The 15,093-nt window shown below is 40.5% G+C and overlaps 2 protein-coding genes across 2 annotated transcripts in view; one reads left to right on the plus strand and one right to left on the minus strand.

Annotated features, from left to right (window-relative positions):
• Positions 1-3,177: 3,177 nt before the first annotated feature.
• SBDS (SBDS ribosome maturation factor) lies at positions 3,178-9,019 on the minus strand. The gene is made up of 5 exons (XM_079783430.1): positions 8,679-9,019; positions 7,686-7,815; positions 6,641-6,841; positions 5,105-5,269; positions 3,178-3,830 (listed from the first exon to the last, which is right to left on the minus strand). Exons 1-5 carry the CDS (start codon positions 8,804-8,806, stop codon positions 3,702-3,704), a joined length of 753 nt encoding a protein of 250 aa, XP_079639556.1. The 5' UTR covers positions 8,807-9,019; the 3' UTR covers positions 3,178-3,701.
• A 1,053-nt stretch (positions 9,020-10,072) lies between these two features.
• LOC307116075 (S-adenosyl-L-methionine-dependent tRNA 4-demethylwyosine synthase TYW1) overlaps positions 10,073-15,093 on the plus strand; it is a 135,882-nt gene continuing 130,861 nt past the window's right edge. Inside the window, exons 1-3 of the mRNA XM_079799727.1 lie at positions 10,073-10,239; positions 11,229-11,356; positions 12,723-12,860. Of these exons, the coding sequence (XP_079655853.1) occupies positions 10,236-10,239; positions 11,229-11,356; positions 12,723-12,860 (270 nt within the window). The 5' untranslated portion in view covers positions 10,073-10,235. The remainder of the gene's footprint in view (positions 10,240-11,228; positions 11,357-12,722; positions 12,861-15,093) is intronic.

Here is a 15,093-nt window from a genome sequence, read left to right on the forward strand (position 1 = left end):
GAGTGGAAATAAATAAAATAGAAATTTAAAAATAGAAAAGATCAACTAAACTAACAGCTGGTTCTCTGAAAAGAAACAAAACTGACAAAAACTTTAGCTAAACACATAAAAAAAAAGAGTTTAAATAAGATCGTAAAGTTATAGTCAACACAACAGAAATACAAGAATCATTAAAGAATACTACAAACAATTACATGCCAACATATTCAACCTTCTAGAAGAAAAGGATAACTTTTTAGAAGAATATAACCTTTCAAGACTGAACCAGGAAGAAATAGAATATCTGAAGAGACCAATTACTAGAAATGAAATAAAAACAGCAATCAAAAAGATTTCAACAAATAAAAGGATCAGACGACTTCACAGGTGAATTCTTACCAAACATTCCAAGAATGAATTCCTATCCTTAAACGGTCTCAAAAAACTGAAGAGGAAGAAATGCTTCCAAACTCATTCTACAAAGTACAGAAAAACACGTAACAAATGAATAAACAAAACAAAACAGAAACTGACTCAGAGATGTAGAGAAACTGATGATGGTTGCCAATGGGGAGGAGGTGATGAATGAAATAAAAATAATAAAATAAAAATACTTCAAAATTAAAAAAGGAAAAGGACATTGGGAATTTGTTGGATGGAGTGTTAATTGCACTTATCAGGTGAATTAATTAGTAAAACAAGAATGGTTATTTTTAGTTCTTGAAAGAATTGCATCTCATCCTCTGATAACATCAAGATCTCACCTGCCCATCCAACTACATCATCTTGAATTTGTTTCTTTCTATCAAGGAGAATTACAACTAAAGTGGAAATGAAAACGTTCCTATGCCTGGATTTAGAGCTGTGTACCTTTGGATGTGGAATGTGGGATCCTCCCACAAATGTTTATACATGTTTTCTTTCCCTTGCAGTACTTAGTTTCATTTTGGTCCAGTTAGTCTTAGAAGAGGCCTTAAAATAGCTCTTATCAGGTCCTGAATATCAGCCTCCAACGGAGCCGAGTTCCGACCATTAGCAGAAGGACCTGGCAAAGGGTCTGGCCATTTGTGATGGTGAGGATTTTCCCCTGTGGGCCTGTCTGGAAGATTGCATGACTGCAGTGTAATATAGTAGGTGGGTTGATAGTGTAAATAGATTTTAATTTTTGTTCCAAGTCTGATTTCTGTTTTTAGTTTTGTTAAGAGACTGTATCCTAGGCTAGCCATGATACTACTTTGTCTTTTAATTTGATCTTCACATAGGTACCAATGGGGCATTTGTTTTAGGGTGAGAGCCCTTTAAAAAAAACCCTTGCAAATGTCTTATCAGACACCAGGCCAAGACAAACAGCAAATTCTTCTGGCTGTATTCAAGTCTTTGTTTTTCCCAGAGGACCTTCAAATGTATACCTATTCCAATTCCAAATATGGCTTTAAACCAATAAACCTCTTTATAGCTTAGCCATGCACAAAAAGGTATCCCTAAAAAGGGTGTAAAAGGTGCAGCTCCCATGGTCCAGTGCAAGACCGACCTCAACTTGAAACAGCTCATCTACAGCTCCTTGCTGGGCTTCCTGCTCTCACACCTTCTTAGGGCCAGGGCCACCTGCTATGGGGCAGTTCAAGTTCCCAGAACCAGGGAAGTTTCTCACAATTTCCTAAGGGCAAGGCAGAAGAGATCCTTGAAAATGAACCTTGAGAAAAAGGATTGAATGTCGCTTTAAGTTTACCAAAGAGCTTTAAAAAATGTCTTGTGGTGAATCATTTTATTCTGTGAAGTTATCCACCCCCAATTTATTTGCATTTTATGAGTTGAAATTTTTGATTATTTAATTTACTTAAAACTTGAGTACACTAGTATTCAAGACACAATTTAAAATTAGTATTTTCAACCAGGGAAATGCAATTCAAAACTGCAACAAAATGTCAGCTCACACCTGTCAGAATGGCTATTATCAATAAGACAAAAAATAACAATTGTTAGCAAGAATATGGAGAAAAGGGAACCCTTGTGTACTGCTGGGATTGCAAATTAGTGTAGCCACTATGGAAAACTAAAAAAATAAATAGAAGTATGACCCAACAGTTCCACTTCTGGTTATTTATTTGAAGAAAACTGACACAGTAATTCAAAAAGATTTATGCACTCTTATATTCATTGCAGCATTGTTTATAATAGCCAAGATATGGAGGCAACTTAGATGTCCTTTGAAAGATGAATGGGTAAAGATGATGTGGTACATATATACAATGAAATATTACTTGGCCATAAAAAATGAAATCTTGCAATTAGTGACAACTTGAATGGACCTAGAGTAAGTATTATGTTAAGTGAAATAAGTCAAAGACAAATACCATATGATTTCATTTATATATGAAAACAAAATGAAACAGAAACAAACTCTTAGATACAAAGTGATGGTTACCATGGAGAGGGTGCAGGGAGGGGACTGGGCAGTTATTTTGAAACTAGAGGCCTGGTGCACGAAATTTGGAAATTTGTGCACGGGTAGGGTCCCTAGGCCTGGCCGGTGATCAGGGCTGATCGGGGCCTTCCGGCTGCCGGCTGGGGCCTTCCTCCATTCTGCACCACCCTCTGGTGGTCAGCACACGTCAAAGCGAGCGGTCGAACTCCCAGTTGGTTGAACTCCTGAAGGGACAATTTGCATATTAGCCTTTTATTATATAGGATGGGACATTTCTGGGAATTTGGATTAGCAGTGATTCTACATGCTTCCGCGTCATGTTCAAGTCAAGAACTCTTTTTCAGTTGAAAATTTCTGTCCACAAAACACATCTGTATGTTTATTTTGAGTGAAACATAAATTTACATTCTAGAATATCTCTTTTGAGGACAAGTAGATTTAAAAATGCACATTGTTCATGTAAGTGTTAATACTAAAATAAATGCAATTACATCTCCGATAATATCAGCTAAGATATAGCAGGTGTTTATCAGAACAGCCCTATTCTAAGTATTGCTCATACTGATTATTTAATCCTGCTAACAGCTCTCCAACTTGACCAGGTAAGAGGCAGAGGAAAAAAAAGGGAGTGAGGAAGCTGTCCAGAAACTCAAGCCATAGTTTAGTAACAATAAAGAGTGGCTTTATTGATTTCATAATTTTGGCTATATTAACATATATTATAAACTTTAAGAATTAGAAATAAATGACTATATTTTTTTAACCAGGAATAATCTATGTTATGCCAGCATGTTTAATGAAAATTATATGTTGCACAGTCATCATATGTATTTTTCAGCTGATCAGGAAGCCATTATCCAAGCTGTATTTTAGGCCAAGGTATAGTTACCCCTATACATGCATTTCATTACGTAGAAATAAGCACTGTTTTCTTTTTCAGCAAATACTCCCTTTTGATTATACAGACATATCCTTCCAAAATTACTCTTATTATAATGTACAAAACAACTTTTTATCCACAAAAGCTGCCTCAAATAACTTTCACCTTGGGAAGCTACAATGGCATGAGACAGCCAAATGCTACTCTGGACTTCTGTGTCTTGAATTTTTCATTTTCCCCTAAAATCCCAATTTACAAATAAAACTAAATTAACCACAATTATAATTTAGCAAAGTCTTTTTTAACACAAAGGTAGAAAACAAATGTGAGCAAGTATTTGGCAGACCACAGAAAGAAAACAGGACCGTGGGAAATGAAAACGTTTTAGTGTTTCAAAGCGGAAGAGACTGATGAATGTCATTCAAATTTCTCATCTCCTTCTTCCACATCTTTCAGATTGAGCACTTCCAAAGAACCTTTGCCTTTTGTCTCCTTTTGTATTAGCTCATCAATTTCTCTGAAGCAGCCTGGGTCAATTAGACACACCTGAAACATTTAACACAGCTGTTTACCACATGAAGAGGAGCAATACAATAGAATCAACACAACTTTAACTTCCTCTAAGTCTAAGACAAGCACACAATACTTTCCAGATGTCTCTACTACTACAGCTCTTCAGTGCAACACAAAGACGATGCACAGGGCGGCAGACTAGTCCAGGCCCTGCCCTGAAGTATGCATGGAGGCTCCTGTGACAAGGCATTAGCCTCCTTGTTTAAAGACATATCTGGATTCTTCAGCCGTAAGATGAAGTGGTTGAATTAGAAGACTATGGTTCTTTTCATACAAAAACAGCATTGAATTTTATAGTTCAATAAAATTGCCTCTTTTTATCCAAGTTGAAGGAGAGAAAGAAGTTTGAAGGCCTATACAGAAACTATAAAGTTGCTGCAAAATCTAGGGACTAGAATTTGCACAAACCTGATTTTATACTATGTCTGAAGCTATTGGGTGAGGACTCAAAGACATGATATCTTTGCTGCTTTTTTAAAAAAAATATATTTTTATTGATTTTAGAGAGGAAGGAAGAGGGAGAGAGAAACATCCATGATGAGAGAGAATCATGGATTGGCTGCCTCCTGCAAGTCCCCCACTGGGGGTCGAGCCCACAACCTGGGCATGTGCCCTTGACCAGAATTGAACCTGGGACCTTTCAGTTCGCAGGCCGACGCTCTATCCACTGAGCAAAACCGGCTAGGGCTTTGCTGCCTTTTAAAAATGTTCTGTGGTGCCCCAGCTCAGTAGCACAGTTGGTTAGAGTGTCATCCAGATATACCAAGATTGCTGGTTCAATCCCTGGTCAGGGCACATACAAGAATCAACGAATGAATGCATAAATAAGTGGAACAACAAATCAATCAATCTCTCTCTCTCTCTCTCTCTCTCTCTCTCTCTCTCTCTCTCTCAAAAAACCCATGAGGCTGACCACCTTTTAGTCTTTTATTTCCTCATAATGTAAGAATCACTGTAAAATATATTCTCACCTAAAATCTGGGTAAGTCTTTAAACAAGGAGGTTAATGCCTTGTCACATGACCAACATGATTTTATCATAAATAATTTAACTGGAAAACAACAAAAATATCGTGTGTTTAACTACAATTTAGTTCTACTTAGACCTTAATATTTTTACCTAATTCTAGGTAAGATGTTTCTGAGAATGTCTTACTGTTCACACCTTCTAAATGTTTGTTACACATTTATAATCAGAGAATAAACTATTTTGTTAACACGAGGAACAGAAGTAATTTTTAATCTTACAATTTCTAATTGTTGATTGTAGTCCTCACTTTCTATAACCTTGATCAGTGGCTTGAGTTTTTCTTTCAGCTTTTTTCCTTCATTCACTGGAAGAATGAACCGAAGTCTCATGTGAGCACGTTCTATCTTCATTTTCTCCTTTAACTGCTTTATCACTTCCAAAGCCTATTAAGACAAAATTGAAAATGCTTGAAATTTCTTTGCTGTTTCTGCTGCCTTATTTCTTAAGGTATTCATAACAAAGCTGTTTCCATCTAGCTGCATTAGGCAATGGTTTCTTAGATCTATGACATGAGCATAAGCAAATAGAGAATAGGTAAATTGGACTTGAAGATGAAAAACTTTTGTGCTTTAAAAAACTATGAAGAAAGTGAAAAGACAACCTAAAGAATAGGGGAAAATATTAACAAATCACGTTTGATAAGGTACTAGTATTCAGAATATAGAAAAACTGTTACAACTCAATACTAAAAAGTGGTCAAAGGATCCGAACATTGATTTCTCCAGAGAGACTAAAGGTCAATAAGCACATGAAAATATGCTCAAATCATTAGTCATGAGGGAAATGCAAATCAAAACCAGAACCTTAACCCCAGGATGGCTATAATCAAAATGGCAGAAAATAACAAATATTGCCAAGAACATGGAAAAATTGGAACCCTTATACATTGATTGTGGGAATAGAAAATGGTACACCTGTTTTGGAATACGATTTTGCAGTTCCTCAAAAGGTTAAACAGTTATCATATGATATAGCAATTTCATTGCTGGGTACAGAGAATGAAAATATGTGTCCCCAGAAAACCTGTAATGAATTCCATAGCATTATTCACAATGGCTAAGAAGTGGCAACAACCCAAATGTCCATCTATTGTTGAATGAATTAATAAAATGTGGTATTTCCATACAATGGAATATGATTCAGCCATAAAATGTTAATATTTGTCTGTAAAAACAATATAAGTAACAAGGGTAAAGTACTGATACTAGTACGTTACAACATGGATGAACCTTGAAAAGGCCACATGTTACACGATTCCAATTATATGAAATGTCCAGAATAAACAAATCCATAGAGACAGAGGCTGCTAACGGCTTGTGAAAGATGAGGAGTGACAGATAATGGGTTCAGGGTTTCTTGAGTAATGAAAATGTTCTCAAATTAGGTAGTAAGAAAGGTTGCAAAACTTTGTGAATATACCAATGACGTGTATACTTTAAAAGGGTGACTTTTATGGTATGTGAATTATGTGTTTTTAAAAAAATCTAAAGCATTACAAAGACTCTTTCTTTAGAAATCGAAGTTTTATCTTTAAAGGTTTGATTTGGATAGAAAGGTGAGTCCTATGTATATTTATATGCAGTTAAAAAACATTCCATTTCTCTTCTCTACAATATACATCCTTTCATTCCCCTCTCCCCAAATCTTGCTTTCAAGTAGTATCAGTTTATTATTACAGATCAATTATTTTAATGATCTCCTCAGAGAAAACTGATTTTCATGGATACTTTTTGATGACATTAAAAACTACTAACCTGTTGTTTTGTACTCTTGTTGGTGTTGACTGAATAGTGGATGTCCTTCATTGCTCTCTCAATAAGGATAACAGTGTATGGTCTCTTTGTTTCAGGGTTCACACATTTGTCAGCCACAATAGTTGCAATGTCCCTAAACATCTGCTCCAGCTGTGTGTGCCGTTCTTTATCTGATACTTGAACCTCCCCTTTAGTCAATATCTAAAAAAAAAAATCCCATCAAATTTAAGCAATGTCTTTATTACATACTATTTGTTAACTAACCACCAGAATAACTAAGGAGAAAATTAAATTTAATCTTCTCTAGAGAGCTACTAAAATTTGAGCTTTGCCTAAAGAATGCACTGGATTATCTTGTGCTCCAAAATATCACTTTTTTTTTAAAGGGTTACTATCCTAAATTTTAGTTATTTTCAAGAAAATTGATTTTAAATATAATAATGTTACATGCAATAAACATTAATATTCCAAGAAAAATGATTATTTTAAGAATAATGTTACATGCAATGAACATTAATACTTCAAGAAAAACGATTTTAAATATATTACATGCAATAAAAATTAATATTTCAAGCAAAATAGCACTTATTTAGGATTAGGAGGAGAAAAGGCAATCTTAGCAAAGGGTTTAAATGATGAACTACTTGAAAAGAAATTCTACTTTCAGGCATATTACATTAAAAATACATAAAGGAACAAAATAAGGGAATTAAGTAGAAAATTTAATTTCTAGAGGCTTTGGCAAAAAATAAAAATCCATTTCCTAACTATGGTGATTTCTTGTGGTGATCATTTCATAAGGTTTATAAATATTGAATCACTATGTTGTACACCTGAAACATAATATTTTGTCAACTATACGTCAATTTAAAAAAACCATGTCCTGAATGATTAAAAGTGATATTGTGCAGGTCAAATTATTGCGTGGTAACTGACCACTCCAAAAAACAATTTAAAAGTTTAACACATTTCTAAGTACTTACACTACAGATCTAAGTACTCACACTACAGATGGGTCCCGTATGATGCAGCTGTTAAAACCCACCTGCTTACAGATTTCAGTCTGATCATCTGTTCCAAATGCACTGATGAGATCTTCCTTCTTCGCAACCTGACCTTTAGAAACATTTACAAACACCGAGTGGGTCTGTAGAACTTCATCAAGGTCTTTTTCCCTTGTGAGGACAGGAGAGAGAGCCCTAAGTGAATACACTTGAAGCTTGGAAATTCACATTTAAATATGAGATGGCAACGATATAAATAGCAAGAAACAATCAATACTCCTAAAAAAAGCCCCGCGGTACCGAGGAAACATTAAAAAACACATACGCAGCCCTAACTGGTTTGGCTCAGTGGATAGAGCCTCGGCCTGCGGACTGAAGGGTCCCAAGTTCAATTCCAGTCAAGGGCATGTACCTTGGTTGCGGGCACATCCCCAGTGGGGGGTGTGCAGGAGGCAGCTGATGGATGTTTCTCTCCCATCGATGTTTCTGACTATCCTCCCTTCCTCTCTGTAAAAAATCAATAAAATATATTAAAAAAAACAAAACACATACGCAGAACCACATATGTATTCGCATTTACTCATTGGAGAAAAAAAACGTCGTGGGAGGATGTATGGGACCCTGGCGGGTCCGGGTCCGGCTTCTGCCGCTGAGTGCCGGTCGCCAGATGGCAGCAGTGAAGACACTACGCACTTCGGTGATACTGGGCTAACATCTGCGACACGAGATGTACTAGAATATTTTTAAGACTAGGCTCTTTGCCTTTATTATTCTGGCCAAAGGACCATAATTATGGAGGTTTCTTGTGACAGCATAAAGGAAAGCAAAACCAAACTCCAAAACCCAAACCAAACAGGAACGCTTAGTTTAGGCGCTAAGCTCGGGAAGAACGGACACTTCTCAGGCCCACAGCAGGAAAAAGTTGTCCATTTCCTTCCCTGACCAGACCGCAGGCTGGCCCCTGCATCCGACCACCAGAGGCAGGCCGCCTCGGGGTTACCAGCCCCCGCCGGCCCGCAGGGAGGGTCACTCACACGCCGCTCCGCCAGCCGACGACTTTGTTTTTGTAGCAGGCGATTTCGAAACGCTTCCCGGCGCGCTTCATGCGTACCACGGCCACATTTGTTAGGCGGATCTGGTTGGTGGGGGTGAAGATCGACATCGTGGCTGCTCACAGACCTTGGGTCCGACGAACCGCGGCGGACCTGCTCAGGCCTGAGAGCCACCTGCCTCGCAGTAACGAGCAGGCGGCGCGCGGGACAGTGCCGCCCGCGGCGTGCACAGCCTCGCGATTAACGGCCTAGGGGGCTACAGCTACTCGGCGGACTTACTGCGCAGACAACCCCACCCGGAAGAGTGAGCAATAGCGCATGCGCATTGCGGCTTTTACGACGTTGTTGCGTGCCCGAAAATACAGACGCATTTCCTGCGGTAATGTGATTTCGCCAATGAGCTAAGAGCCCTGATTAGCTGTTGAAGCTGATATTTGCAGATCGGGTGGAAACACAGCGCCGATGCCTTATAGTTCCGCCGAGTTCAGGGCCATCCACACCCACCTTAACCCGTCATTACAGATTTCTTTTTTTACAGAAAAATTTCAACAGACAAAACAGAAAAAAGTGTGTAATGAATGCTCATGTACCCACTAATCCGTTTCAATAATTATCAACATTTTGCCATTATTGCTTTCATTCTTTCTCCCTCATTTTTTAAAAAAAATATATTTTATTGATTTTTTACAGAGAGGAAGGGAGAGGGATAGAAAGCTAGAAACATCGACCAGCTGCCTCCTGCACATCCCCCACTGGGGACGTGCCCGCAACCAATGTACATGCCCTTGACTGGAATTGAACCTGGGACCTTTCAGTCTGCAGACCAACACTCTATCCACTGAGCCAAACCGGTTTCAGCTCCCTCATTTTTTGTTGGGAGTATTTTAAAGCAAATCATGATAAGGTTTAGCTTTAAATACTTCAGTCTATCCTAAAATACACCCAACATGATTCACCATAATTCCTTGGTATCATCTAAGAGCCAGTCCATAACCAAATTTCCCCTACATAATGTTTGCAGTCGGTGTATTTCAACAGAGATCCAAACGGGCCTACAGATTGCATTTGGTTGATGACATCCTTAGTCTCTTTAGCCCCCTTCCCCCCCTCCCCTCCGATCCCCCCCTCTTTTTCCAATTCCACTCGGGTTTTCACAGTGTTTTGACAGACCAGAGTTTTCCTCCTCTGACCCAACTCGGAGGGGCCGAGCTCTCCGGAGGCCCCGCCCAGAGTTCTGGGCGGTGCTTCCTTTTAGGCCCGCCCCTTCCCCATCGCAGCCAATCCGAGCAGGACCAGCCAAGTCCGGCTTCCTCGCCCCGAGCGGTAGGTGGTGCTTCCCCTGGGCCCGCCCCTTCCTTCTGAGCCAATCCCGACGAGCCTGCGAGTGGCATGGCTTCCCCCAGCTCGGCGCTCTCTGGTTTTACAACTAACGCCGCGAGGTGGTTCTGACGGCCCCCCGGTACCGAGACTAGGCGCCCGGTTTCCCAGGTCCGCGCTCCTAGTCTCCTTTCGGGCCGCAGAGCCCGGGCTCGGAGGAGGATGGGTAAGGGCCCCGGTGGACAGCGTTCGTGAGGCGGGAGGGAGGTTTACCGAGACCCTGTCCCGGCGGAGCGGCGTTCCCAGGACCCTTCTGAGGTCGCTGCACTTGTCAGCACGGCGACCGCTGCGGGCACGGGAGGATTACCTCTGCTTTTGACTTGGCTTTTCCCTTTTGCTTCTAACCTCTAGTAAAGGGCAGAGACAGCTGCCACCCCCTCCCCTTACCCACGTGTATTGAGGATCTTTCCAGGGTGGAGCGGCACCTGGGAGCAGGTTAGGCTTCGCCTTTCGAAATTGATCCCTGGTGTAACATTTGAGGCCAGGTCCACCCGTATCTCCCTTCAAAAGGAAGTGTGAGGTCAGTTATTTAAGAACCCTTTACCCTTGTAAAGGTTCTTTAAAAATAAACTTAGAAAAAAGGGAATAGTTTTAGTACTTTTTAAAGCTTTTCTTACGGAGCTAGCATAACAAAGCGAAATCATCTCATAATTCCCCATAAAGTGTTTTGACTCTGTTCCCTTCTTTTGCTCCCAAATGCTATATCCAAATAAAGGTTATATATATCGTGTGGAAACACAGCGATTATCATAATTTTATCACGTTGCCACAATATATTATTATTTTATATATTTATTTTTTATTTTAGAGGGAGGTGGGGGTGGGGGGAGACAGACAGACAGACATCGATGTGAGAGAGAAATATCGATCGGTTGCCTCCGCAGGTGCCGGGACCAGGGATGGAACCCAGTCCTGGGTGTGTGCCCTGAACGGAAACCGGCCACCTTTTGGTGTACGGGGGCGACGCTCCAACCAACCGAGTGAGCCACATGAGCCAGCGCATGTATTATTTCACTAGAGTTGATTTTCTATAGAGTTCTTAGCCTTGTTGAATATGGAGGTTGGTGGGTTTTTTTTTAAATTTAAAATAAGAGTGGACCTTTTTATATATGTAGCTTTAAATACAATTACATATATGTATCATTTTAAATTTAGATCCTTCTTCGGATACATGGGACTTCTCACCTTTAATATCATTATGGATAAACAGATATTATATATATTTGGGCTTTGCCTTTGGTATTGGCCTTTGGATTTGTTTCCAGATTGTTATCAGGAAGCAGGTAAGTGGAATTATTTTTTTATAGGAGAGTATTGAAACATTTTATAGAGAATTTAGAGTGCAGAATTTCTAAGGCATTCAGAAAAATGCAGAAGAGCTAAAAGGAACTTTAAATCACTTTTATATTTAATCTTTAGACATTTTTCTTAATGCCTAAAAAAGTTTATTCTCTGTTTTTTGCATGCTAAGTTACCTTGAACTAAATTATATTTACTTTTTCTTTGATGGGGTGTGGATGTCTCATTCTTAAGGTACAGAAAGATTTTGTAATGAAAAATTAAACTTTTGTAAAAAACGAAATTTGGTTTGCATCTTTAAGGGCTAGTAGTCTTTTCTTTCCACTAATTAACGATCAAAAAAGGTTTCTACTCTTGTCCCACTAAAATACATTAGGAATGAAAGTATGTACAATTTTATCTTTGAATAATACTTTCATGCATATAATACTACTAGAGGCCCAGTGCACGAAATTTGTGCATGGGGTGGGGGGGAGACGGTGGTCCCTCAGCCCGGCCTGCACCCTCTCCAATCCAGGACATCCCTCTTGCAATCTGGGACCACTGGCTCCTAACCGCTCGCCTGCCTGCCTGCCTGATCACCCCTAACCGCCTCTGCTGGCCTGCCTGATCACTCCCTAACTGCTCCCCTGCTGGCCTGCTGGCCCCCTAACTGCTCCCCTGCGGGCCTGATGGCCCCCAACTGCCCTCCCCTGCCGGCCTGATGGCCCCCAACTTCTCTCCCCTGCTGGCCTGATGGCCCCCAACTGCCCTCACCTGCCGGCCTGATGGCCCCCAACTTCTCTCCCCTGCCGGCCTGATGGCTCCCAACTGCCCTCCCCTGCTGGCCTGATGGTCCCCAACTGCCCTCCCCTGCTGACCTGATGGCCCCCAAATGCCCTCCCCTGCCGGCCTGATGGCCCCCAACTTCTCTCCCCTGCCAGCCTGATGGCCCCCAACTGCCCTCCCCTGCCGGCCTGATGGCCCCCAACTGCCCTCCCCTGATGGCCCCCAAATGCCCTCCCCTGCCGGCCTGATGGCCCCCAACTTCTCTCCCCTGCCGGCCTGATCTCCCCTAACCACCTCTCTCTTGGCCCCCGCCACTGTGGCTTTGTCTGGAAGGATGTCTGGAAGACGTCCAGTCTAATTAGCACATTACCCTTTTATTAGTATAGATAATAGGAATCATTATGGTCTTAAGAAATATGGGTCCTGCCTTGTAAGGACCTAATTATACCAAGGAGTTAGTATTTGAGGAGTACAACCAGAAAGATTAAGAGAATAATAAAATGGGTCAGTATCTGTGCTAATTTTCATTCCTACTGAAGTTGGGAAAAGATTCAAAGTAGATTGTGGTTGTTTATCTTCAAGGACAAGAACTCACAGGAGAAATCAATTCCAAAAGCAGCTCAGGATTTGATGACAAATGGTTATCTCTCTCTTCACAAGAAGGAAGTCTTTGTGTCTGGAGTGAAGATTTTCTATGGTTCCCAGACCGGTACAGCAAAGGTAAGAACATTTTATGTCACTTTCTCTTGGATTTCCTGATCTTTAAGAAAAATCCCTGAAAAGTGCCTTTTAGCAGTGAACAGAATTGGTTTTCCAGTCTTTTTGCATCTTTTCCCCCTTTCCAGCATCCATTTTTCCTTTCTGGGATGGTAGGTAGGTTTTATTTCTTGTATCCAATTCCAGCTGATTAGTGGTGTCTGGTGGTCACTGTCATGAGGTGTTTTGTTGTGAAGCTTGCTTCTATCTCGGCAGAATGGAGAGACTTGCACGTCCATTATTGATGCCTGTTGGTATAGAAGTAGGAGATAGTGAAAAGAGGAGGGCAGCACTAGTCCAGTACGGGTCCTGAATTTCACAACTTCACACATTTGTTTAATGAAATGGATTTTGATTTTGAAAAGTGTTAAATGTATTTTGATTTTGAAAAGTGTTAAAAGTGTAAAAAGTATAAATGATTGCCCTGGCCGGCATGGTTCAGTGGTTAGAACATCAGCCTGCACACTGGAGGGTCGCAGGTTCAATTCCCAGTCAAGTGTAAAAAGTCTCAATAATTTGCCGAAACCGGTTTGGCTCAGTGGGTAGAGCGTCGGCCTGTGGACTGAAAGGTCCCGGGTTCTATTCCTGTCAGGGGCATGTACCTTGGTTGCGGGTGCATCCCCAGTGGGGGGAGTGCAGGAGGCAGCTGATCGGTGTTTCTCTCTCATCGATGTTTCTAGCTCTCTATCTCTCTCCCTTCCTCTCTCTGGAAAATCAATAAAATATATTTAAAAAAAAAGTATCAATAATTGCCCTGGCTGGCATGGTTCAGTGGTTAGAACGTCAGCCTGCATACTGGAGGGTCGCAGGTTCAATTCCCAGTCAAGAGCGCGTACCTGGGTTGCAGTTCCAATCCCTTGCTCTGGTGGGGGCATGTGTGGGAGGCAACCAATTAGCGTGCCCCTCTCTCTCTTTCTCTCTCTCTCTCTCCTCTCTCTGTCTCTCCCTATCCCTCCTCCCTTCCACTCGTTAGAAATCAATGGAAAAAATATCCTCATTATTCGGGTGAGGATTTAAAAAAAAAGTATTAATGATAGACATGGAATACTGTTGAAAGTACATACGCTTCAGATATGTAGCTGAAAGATACTTTCCATTCTTTAATTGTATCTAGATGCTGCCTGCTTCTTTGTTATGAAGGTCAGTCACAGCTATTTAGTGCTTTCTAGGAAAGGATTCTAAGGCTGACATGAAAATGGCTTTAAGAAAATTCGGTGTCAGTGATTTTTGTATAGTACTGTACAAAAGTGGGTTCTACTGACCTCTTGTGGGTATTTTGTAGAATAATACTTTTAGTTTTTTAGTACTCCAGTGCAGGTATAGTACTTTGCTCAGCATCAGCTTTAGGCAACAGAAGTGGGAAACTGAGAGAAAAACAAAAAAAGCATCTGAACAACCAAAACAAAGTCCTTTTATGTTACTCATAAACGATCTTATGAATGTTTAAAAAGTTTTTTAAGATCCTTCTGGCCGGTATGGCTCAATTGGCTGAGCATCATCCTATGCGCTGAAAGTTCACCGGTTTGATTCTCGGTCAGGGCACATACCCAGGTTGCGGATTCGATCCCATATCTGTCTCTCTCTCTCTCTCCCCCTTACCCCTCTCTCTCCCCCTTACCCCCCTCTCTCCCTCCCTCCCTCTGCCTTCCTCTCTAAAATCAATTAAAAAAACACACATTAAAGATCAAATTAATCCTTGCAGATAGTAACAGATCCAGATCATTATGAACAGAGAGTTCATAATGAAAAGTGCTCTCCAGGGAATATCTTAACTATTTCTATTTTAGTTCCTCTGATGGTTATTTCTTTAACCTTCTTGTGCTATGTTTCTAGATTTTTCAATTTTAGATAAAAGTTATTAATTCCTTATATTAGTTGGTTCACACAAACATTCCTCAGATCTCAGTTAATATTGTTGCCCACATCATAGTCGGTATGGGTTAGTTGGCTCTCCTTAAAGCTGTGCCACCTCAATTTTCTTTATTCTGCTTTCACATTTGATTGATTCATATTTGGCTGGATATAGAAGACTGTGTCAAAATTTTTTCTTTACAACTTTGAAGGCATCACTTCATTGTCTTCTACTAAGCAGGGTTGCTGATGACATTTTGAAGATGACTTGATTTTTTTGTTTTTGGAAGCTTTTAGAATCAGATCTTAAATGAGAGGATGTTTAGGTTGGATCTTTTCTTAGCCA

Source organism: Cnephaeus nilssonii (genome assembly GCF_951640355.1).
Source record: "Cnephaeus nilssonii genome assembly, chromosome: 2".
Taxonomy (NCBI): Eukaryota; Metazoa; Chordata; class Mammalia; order Chiroptera; family Vespertilionidae; genus Cnephaeus; species Cnephaeus nilssonii.

Coding starts and splice junctions, on each gene's coding strand:
- SBDS (XM_079783430.1), bottom strand. CDS start 8,806: ATGTCGATCTTCACCCCCACCAACCAGATCCGCCTAACAAATGTGGCC. Junction 7,816..8,678: donor GTCGGCTGGCGGAGCGGCGT/GTGAGTGACCCT, acceptor TGTCCTCACAAG/GGAAAAAGACCTTGATGAAG. Junction 5,270..6,640: donor ACAAGAGTACAAAACAACAG/GTTAGTAGTTTT, acceptor TTGTCTTAATAG/GCTTTGGAAGTGATAAAGCA.